General features: G+C 36.2%; 1 protein-coding gene across 2 annotated transcripts; it reads right to left on the reverse strand.

The window, feature by feature from the left end:
• Positions 1–51: 51 nt before the first annotated feature.
• LOC146753076 (kinesin-like protein KIF20B) lies at positions 52–8,977 on the reverse strand. Of its 2 annotated transcripts, XM_085531118.1 has the most exons (7): positions 8,859–8,977; positions 8,528–8,666; positions 7,039–7,223; positions 4,015–4,126; positions 3,491–3,562; positions 2,882–3,028; positions 79–1,076 (listed from the first exon to the last, which is right to left on the reverse strand). In XM_085531118.1, exons 1-4 carry the CDS (start codon positions 8,907–8,909, stop codon positions 4,034–4,036), a joined length of 468 nt encoding a protein of 155 aa, XP_085387244.1. In that variant the 5' UTR covers positions 8,910–8,977; the 3' UTR covers positions 79–1,076; positions 2,882–3,028; positions 3,491–3,562; positions 4,015–4,033. The 2 variants fall into 2 exon arrangements, 1 of the variants encoding a protein (XP_085387244.1); XR_014940296.1 differs by lacking the exons at positions 7,039–7,223; positions 8,528–8,666; positions 8,859–8,977 and adding an exon at positions 4,780–4,962 and having other exon boundaries at positions 52–1,076.
• Positions 8,978–9,210: the final 233 nt, after the last annotated feature.

Raw genomic sequence — 9,210 nt, forward strand, 5'->3', positions numbered from 1 at the left:
AACCAGTTTTCAAGAAATTACAAAGGAGTTATTGCAGACTCCAATCCTGCTTTTAACCTCAAGAGTTTCACTAGGCAAACAATGTACAAGAACTGCCACTTCATGCAGCCATAGATTTCTGCTTTTTTTATGTTTTGACTTTCCAGTTGCATTCAATGCAACTGATCATCATCTTTTCAGTTCTTTGTCTTGCAGCGCCACATCACCCTCATAGGCTGCTCCCTCTACTTTCACACTTAACCTCTTTCAGATAAGGCCACAATCCAAGGGCACACATCCATCAATTGTGCTTCAAACACAAACTCTCAGCACTTCAAAGTTTTCCATCAAGACTGTAGCACTGATCTGACAGCTTAACTTCTTCAGTGTTATATCATAGCACTCACTCCTACCCATTCCGCTTAACCCCCACTTTCCCACTGAAGCATCTGATGGCCATAACACAGCTTTTCAAACTCTTTGCTGCTCCACTTCTTTTGTCAACACTTGAACTGGACAATATTCAAAATTACAACAGCAGCAACATATGGGGTAGCTGGATTTGCTTTCCTACATGGGATCATATTTTGAGAAGAGAGAAAAATTAAGTAAATAGCATAAAATCTCCTCCAGATGTAACAAGTTGCTTCTTGTTAGGTTGAATACTTTTTAGGAATGAGATTCTCAGAAGATGCTTCTGCCCTCACACCCCAAAGAAACACAAAGACCCCAGTAGAGATTTTTAGAAAACTCTGTAGGAAAATTAAGCTCAACTAAAACACTAAATTAAAAATCCTGACTGCTGTATGGAGACAAACACCCAGATTCACTACAGATACTACACAAATAGATTCATATTCTTAGAAGAACAGAATTTTTTCTTTAAATGCAAATCATAAGTACTGATCAACAAAATAGACTACAACATACTCACTTTTTGTGCAATAGCTGAGAATCTTAGCACATTGAGTGTTTCTTCATAGGTTGAAGCACACTGGCTGATGTTTGCTAACATGTGTATCTTCCCTTTTCCACTGAAGAATCCCTGAAGAAAGTGTGTTAACTTACTTTCACGAAACGGTATGTGCTGCTGCACCCTTTGAAGACAAAAACCACAACAAATCCCATTAGCAGAAGTTAACAGCTTCATTTCAATGTGAGAGCTATCCAAGTGGAAGACAACACATTAATAACTGCACTAGTCTTTAAATCATTTTGAGTTGTGGGTTGTTTTGAATTTAATCTTTTTGCTAGTTTGCAGACAGGTTGTATGATTGTTCCAGCTACTATGCAGCCATTATCTTCTTAGACAACCCACGAGAACATTTAAAACAAAAAGTACATTCAACATCCAGCCTAAGATAGGTCATACAGCCTCACGTTAGCTTAAATTCTCTCTCACCTTTCTCTTTCCCTTACCACATCTGGCAAACTGACCTATCTACTTCTAAGAAAACAGTACCCAACAAAATCAGAGATAACCACTCTCTCAGTATATTGTCTCTAGGAAAGGACAATAGTAAATACTTTGGAAATAAAGAAGCATATACTTATCACAACATCTCTGGTGTTTCCTAAACCAAGGTTAAGTCACTGAATCAAACAGCTGGTGATGTACAGAAAATTAGGAGAGAACTCCTAAAGCGTGACTAAACACACTGTTCTCTAGTGAGGTTACCTGCTGGACTCTTTACAGCTACTGAATTCTGCCAACAGAGCTAAAAGCTTCACATAGCTACGCTCCTGTCACAACACAAGTGACCCATAAGTAGCTTTAGTGCAGGAGTGGTAAATGAGTTCTTATTTTAAAGAAAATTACTATCAAAGTCATCACTACATTTCCCCCATATTGTTAAAATTTCAAGTGATCAGGACCAACAAATAAAACAGTTCTGAATAAATCAAAGCACTTTAAGCAGCAGCTAATTTTAAGGAATCCTTCTTCCCTAGAAAGGACAGACAGATAAGAGACTAATCCAGTAGCAAGGCCTATTTTCATCTACTTTTAAGCATAACAGAATTTCAATAGGCTACCAGGCACAGTGTGGCATTTCATGAACACAGAGCTCACCTAATCTTTGGGACAGAAAGACACCTTCAAATGAGAATCAGCAGAGAATTCTGCAATTATATCCAGCTGTGACTGTAAATAAATACTACATTGTTTAAAATACAGAAAGCTCTGTCTGCACTCATTTAGAGCACAACCTCAGACAGAAGTAGCAAGCAGGCTTTCTTCTCTCTGAATTTGGTTAGCTAGATCAGAAAGAATGATGAAGTTGCATCAAGATTTGGAAAATATATATATATATGTATATATGTAATTATATATATCTATATGTATATATGTAATTATATATATCTCTATATAATTTTTCTTTTCCAAATTATATATATATAATATATATGTTCTGACCATGTCTCTTGGCTAGGACAAAGCACAGCAATATCCCTGAGGAAAACTGTTACAGCAGAACTAAATGATAAATGCAACTAACTAACAAAGGAGGAAAAGGTCTAACATTTCACACATTTAAAGTGAAAATAGTGAAAACAAATTTTATAATCTGCCCCAGGACTTGTTTGAGAAGGCAAGGCCAGAAAAAAAAAAACAAAAAACCCACAACGCTAATTTGCTTAAGTCTATGATAACACATTCAGAAATTTAGAACTGGAATGGTTTTATTTGAAAAAACAAACAAACAAAAAAAAAACAACAACAAAAAGAAGGCAAGTTTATAGATCACTTTCTTAGATCATTAAGTCTTCACACATCTGCAGAAGCCTACAGATAGTTTTCACTCATAACATAGTTTCGTACTCTGCATTTTAAACAATAGTTTAAACATTGTACATGATATCTGAAATCTACAACTAGTTTACAGTTTGTACAAGGACTTACTTTGACTGCTGACTGATCTTGAGTGCACTAATACACTTGCTTAGAGTTAGGAGAGATGCATTGATATTTCCACTCTCTTTCAGTCTGTCACCTTCATTGCACGTCTTGGTATTCCTTTCTGAACCAGCAAGATCACACAGTGATAATCTGAAGGCAGATAAGGAAAATTAAGTTTTCTTGCCTTTGAATGTACATTGATTATTTATCATTTCCAACATAACCACTCCTCCTAGAGGAACAATTTCTTGAACCCTTTCATGCTTTTTAATGTTGCTTTCCTAGTGAAGTTGCACACTACTTCCTGCCAAACTCTTTTCCAACACAGCTTCCATTTTTCTGCCATATTCTTCCTTCTGAGGATTTACATTAGTTCAGAAGTTGAGTGAGAAGGATAAAGGAACACTGTGTGGAACAGTGGGCACAAGATATAGAACAGCATTACAACTTGATGGTTTAGTACTGCATAATGACAGGAAATGGGAAACCACCACTCATACAGGAGGCTGTATCAGGGAACCTAGTGTCCGTAGCCCAATATCAATACATCAATACTGAAAGTAACTGACAATTTCATCCTAAAAGAAGAAGGGAACTCTGCTCTGAACTTACTCATTGACTCGTGTCACTCGTGGCATTTCAAGGTCTTCAATTCTTAGTACCTTAATTGTAAATATACTGTGGCTAAAAGGAGAAATGAAGCAAGGTCAATAGCCAGAAATACACACATTTTCTAAAATCTGTAACATCTGTTCAAAACACTGCTGGATTTATTCCAGATTCAATTAACAATAATTCTACTAGATGCATTAAACCTTTCAAAGAGACATTCTGTCTTGGTTTATTTTGCTTTTCTTCCCCCTCATGAACCACCATTACTTACATGGAAGAAGGCTTAGTTATTTTGTTGAGAGTTTTTGATAAAACACTTAGCTTTTGTATGCACTTATCTGCTTGAAGGACTAATCCTTCTAGTTCAAAGCACTAGAATCACAAACTGTCACAAAATATCACATGGAACACTAGATATCAAGCCTTTTTAAAGCCTCTTCCCCGAAAAAAAGCCATAAACAATATTTTCATTCATCCCTCTTCCCCACACTATGTTACACCCAATGTTAGTGAAAGTTTCCCACCTTCAGCTGGAGCAAGTATTTAGCTTTGTGCTTGCAAAACTCTGGTGTTTCTGTCCCAGTTTAAAAAGTCTGAAAGCTTCTTTAGAATCAGAAATCTGAACCCACTGCAAACCTTTCAAAAGAAGGAAAAGTGATTTTTGCAAGCTTCATTAGCAAAAGAGAAAGTGAACAAGAAATAAGGTATACAAACTAAGAACATTTAGTTAAGACAATAAAATACTTCATTGACTCTGCCTCAAACATACGACAAGCTGATGGCAGATAAGACTAAGATCCTTCCTCCCACAGAAAAGGGCAAGGTATAGTATAGCACAACAGTTTATCCTACCAGTATATTAAAGTATGCTCCATCCAAATTAAGCAAGCAGCCTTAGTACTGAAAGTCCAAAAGGTAAGTTCTTAAACTACAGAAGCCGAAAGTTTGTATTCATTGGTGCAGAAGTCAATCTGAGAAGTTTTTTGTTTTAGCTTGTAGTTTTTATTGGGGATGGGTTATCTGGATTTTGTCTGCATTATAACGACTGTATGGCTCTCATTTTCAAGGATGATGAAGGCAGTGGAGTTCACACAGGCTTTATGGGCAAAGTACAGGAATAAGGAGAATACTGTTGAAGATGCAGATACGTACATGTAGCTTGTTGCCTTCACATTCAAGCAGACACTTCTAGAGCTACACTGAACACATTTAAGAGTTTTCTATCTCAGAAGAAATGTTGTTACACTATTCCATGACAAGCTTGGCAGTTTGCAAAGTATTCTAGTTACCTTTTACATAAGAATATCCCTTGATGTCTTGAGCAAGGCAAAGTGTCCTTTTTTTTCTGTCATTTGATAAAGGAGCCAGTAAATCATAAAAACATTCATTGTAAATCTCAAAAAATGAAACCCAGAGAACTTCACAAAATCATCTATAGATAATCTGCTAAGTTGGTCTGATCCTTCTGAGAGATTTTCTGCACCTGCAAAGTAGAAAATATTACAAGTCAATGTAGAGACAGTAAAACTAGCTGCATTTAAAAATAAGTAATAGTTAAGCTTACAGCTTAAAACTTTTCCCAGAACATAAACACAGAGAATCCCCACCTCTCATACAAACACCAAGTATCTGGAAATCAAGATGCTTGCCCTACACATTTGCAAAGACACGCCTGCTATAAAGCTTGCTTTTTCACTTCCAAAACCCAATCTAACATCTATAGTTGGGTTAGAAATATTCAGAACTCTTCAGTCTTTACAATATAGAGAACTGAACTAGTAAAGACACTTCGTTCTGACTTTTTAGGGAAAAAAAAGTATTTAGTGAGTTCTTAAGTGCCCTAAAGGCCTGTCGGAAAACCACTAGAGATCTTATCACAAATCATACTCTTTTTCTTTGTTTTACTTTCACCTCATAAAACCAGGTTATGATAGATGTCCCAGTAGTCTCCTAGCCATTTTATTCCTTCTGTTTTCTGCCCAGATGTCCTGCCCATTATTCCATTCTGTTACAAATAAAAGCTAAATAATCCTTTTATTATCAGCATTAGCCAAAAAAGCCAGTCGTTGACCTTACAGAAGCTTTTCTAATTGCTACTGTTTAATATAAAACATACCCTTAGAATCAGCTGGGGATTTGTCATTAGTGCTGTTGTGATGGTCTACCTACGAAAGAAAACAGAGACTTTAGGATTTATTATTGATGTACAGCACCAATACACCACTGGTTGCTTTTATTTATTTATTTATTTATTTATTTTAAAAGCAGCTGTATTGCTCTACCAGAAAACAATACAGTATAGTTCCAAGGTGCCGACACAAAAATCCTGGCTACACATTTTGACTGGTTTCACCTTACTACTCATTTCTGACAATTCCTTTACTATAAGATCTGATGCATTTCAGCTTCCTGATTCAGAAAGAAAAAGAACAAATAGGGAGAGAATCCCCAACAGGAAAAGGAGTTATTTAATAAGATGATTTTCAATAGCCCATTTATAACCTGCATTTTACCCTTCATGAATCTTGGACTCCTGAAATATTTTTCTTATTGGGATTTTCTTAATTCAGGACTTCCATATCCTATGGCTTATTAGGTCAACTCTCAGAAAAGGAAGTTAAGGTAGAATACTTGATCACTTAATGTAGATAAGCAGCTTATTATTTCTTAACTCAGGCTATCAAAGTGTTACACAAATGAAGTTATGACTAAATTTTGTAAATATAATATTTTTAAGTAGTTTGGTCATAGAAAATACAGAATAGCTCCCAACATGTAGATCTCATGATGTTCATAGATGTATACTCAGTTCCCAGGCTTCAGGTTGTGTTGCTTTTTTATAGAGCACAAAAGTAGAAAGAAATTCTCATCTACTGAAGAGGAGTAATCTCACCTACCAGATACAGTATGCTTAGAAGTAAAACTTTTAACATAGAAGTTTTCATCTACATGACACTCACCCAGATCTGGCTTTGTATAGTCAGCAAAGCTTGTACCTACTTAGCTTATAAGGTCAAGTATTTTACCTAGGAACACGGGTCTTGAAACTAGAGGAGGCACCTATATCGCACGATCACATCTTAACTCTCTAATGGAGTAGGATGAGATCAGCATATAGCTGTCCACTGCATTTTCTTTCCACATACTCACTAAACCTAGAACAGTTTTACACATCTTTGGTTCATGTAGAAGACAGGTGTTGTTTTTCCCCGAAATACTTAAAGATCATTGGAGCCAGACTTCATACTCAGCTGTGCTCTTGAAATAATTCAGAAGGAATTTTACTGCCACCTGCCTTTCACACTGTGAAGTCCACACTTAACCACCTCATCAGTAAGATCAAGTTAACATACTCCACAACTAAAATACCCCAGTGTGGTGTAGCACACCACTAATAAGATGCTTCATTCTTTTTCAGCAGGAACAGAAAGACAAATAGAAAACTGTGTGTAAATACAGAACCCTCTTTCATTACAGAATGGAAAGGATAACACTGAACTATCACAAGATGCATGTACTCATCATTTCTTTATAAAGTAGTTTCCTACCTCTTTTGTCAGACGAAGCAACGAATTTTTAAGAGCAATTTCTTCTCTCACTTTGTCATTAGTCAGTTTTACGTAATCTCTCCACCGAATAGGTTTCAGATCCATTTTTGTGTATAGCCTTCCTCCAACAGTTTTAAACAACATATCCATCGTCCTTGGCAAAATACCAACATCATCTTCTGTCCCTGTAAGCAATACACAAAAGAAGGGCCAGGTTACTATTGTAAGCAACATATAAACATAAATGAAGACAAAGATAACTGATTCTAATCTCAAAGTATACACAAAGAATTTAGAGGCCAGTTACAGTCTGAAGCAATGTTTGCAGTGTTACTAGACTGTTCCCTGAAAAATACTGGCTTTAAGCACCAGCTCACATCCCATTCCTTAGACATTACAGGGCATCACTTTAAAACAGCCAGAATATTCTGCATAAGCTTAGCCTTAAGAAGAAAAAATAACCCACAGCAAACTCCCACATTTAACAGACGTGCAGATTTTCAACTGTTTACCAGGCTCCCTTCCCGCTCTGAAACAACCCTGAAATAACAACCAGAGTGATGTCTCTGCTACAACATTCCGTTCGTCCCACAAACCCTATTTAGAAATATCTACAAGTCTCATAAAAACTGTTAAAGTAACTCAGCTCCTTTCCCATTGCCTTTTCTTGGAGCACACAACTACCTCCACATCTTGCCTACTTCACGCCTTAGTTTTTCCACTGTCACTAAATACCAAGCAAGCTTCAGTGTTTTAAAGTCAGTCATGAACACAAGAGAGGACAATACGCAGAAGAATTTCTATAGTGCTGTATGGAAGGTGCATAGAAAGATAATTTTTGAACATACTACCCTGTTGATTCTTAATATTTAAGTCCTAAAAAGGTATTACTATGGGAAAGTCTTCAGCTCCACGCATATAAAACTATTGGAAATACATAGTAACAGAACACTAAATAACAGAAATAAGGGGAATTTGTTTCCTGTGAACCCAATCGTTTCATTTGTTATGACAATATTAAACATAAAAAACAACTGCTCCCAGCCAGAAAGGAGATTGATGTATTATTTCTGTACTACTAAAGCTCAGGGAACACAATCTTCTATGCTGCTGTTATTACTAAAATCAGAAATTTGGAAAAAGATTGAAATACCTTGATCAAATGTTTCAGAATGTTTAATTTCTGCCTACAATAAATCAAACAAACTCAGACATACTTTGCCTTCAAATAAAGAACAGCATTTAAGATGCACGCATTTATAGTAGGAACAAAAACCAAAGTTACTGTAGTGTATGCTGTCTTACACACTTGTAAATTTAGTAATATTTGTTATGGAAGAAGACGACTTTTCAAGGCTACTAGTATTCAAAAGAAGGCAACGTACAAGGCCTGTTGAGTAACTAGGTAAGAAGTCATAACATCTCTCTCTTCTAGAAGTAGTTCTCACTTTAAGAAATTAATTCAAGGAAAAAGCATTTCTGCTCATACCTTGGAATGTGTAAGTTTTCCCAGCATTTGTAACGCCATACGTAAAAACAAGGCAATTACATCCTTCTAAGAACTCTTTCACTGGTTGCTTCACAGTACCTTCAAAGAATTCTTCTTGAGTTGCTTCAGGTCCAAACACCTGAATGTTACCAAGAAGCTGGTTAATCTCTTTATTTTGTTTAAGCAATATTTAGGTACTTGTAAGGAGTCAGATACACGTTGATAATTCTAAAGACAGTTAAGGAAAACTTGTTTGCTTTATATGAAGTAACAGAAGACAAGCAACTTTTTCCATAAATAACTTAAAATCATTTAAAGACAATTAATTTACCTGTGAAAAGGTGAACTTCTGTGTTGCCTGTCCTAAAGTTTTATCGCTCATTCTTCCCAATGAGCTCTTAGGGGACTTCAGTATAATGCTTGTTGAGTCCTCAAGTGAAACACATCCCTATTACAAGGAAGCACAAGTAATGCAGGCATGAAAAAGGTTTTAAAAGGTCATCTTACAGGAAAGAAAACATATATACTTTAAGGGTTGTTTTTTTGTTTATGATTAAATAAATGCCTTACCGGTGACCCATTTGCTCTCTCCCGTGCCGTAAAGGGTTTAATACGCAGGCAAACTTGTATGCGTCCCCTAGGCTCCAAACTAGACCTCTAAAATTAAAGAGCTGGAAGTTAGA

Source organism: Coturnix japonica, unplaced genomic scaffold, assembly GCF_054131305.1.
Source record: "Coturnix japonica strain WE unplaced genomic scaffold, WE-NBRP24 Scf040, whole genome shotgun sequence".
Taxonomy (NCBI): Eukaryota; Metazoa; Chordata; class Aves; order Galliformes; family Phasianidae; genus Coturnix; species Coturnix japonica.

Excerpts from the sequence above, each read along its gene's own strand:
- LOC146753076 (XM_085531118.1), bottom strand. The coding sequence starts at position 8,909 with ATGAGCGATAAAACTTTAGGACAGGCAACACAGAAGTTCACCTTTTCA. Across the intron at positions 8,667-8,858 it reads AGAAGTTCACCTTTTCACAG|GTGTTTGGACCTGAAGCAAC; the intron begins GTAAATTAATTG and ends GGTAACATTCAG. Across the intron at positions 4,127-7,038 it reads TGCTTCGTCTGACAAAAGAG|GTTTGCAGTGGGTTCAGATT; the intron begins GTAGGAAACTAC and ends TTCTTTTGAAAG.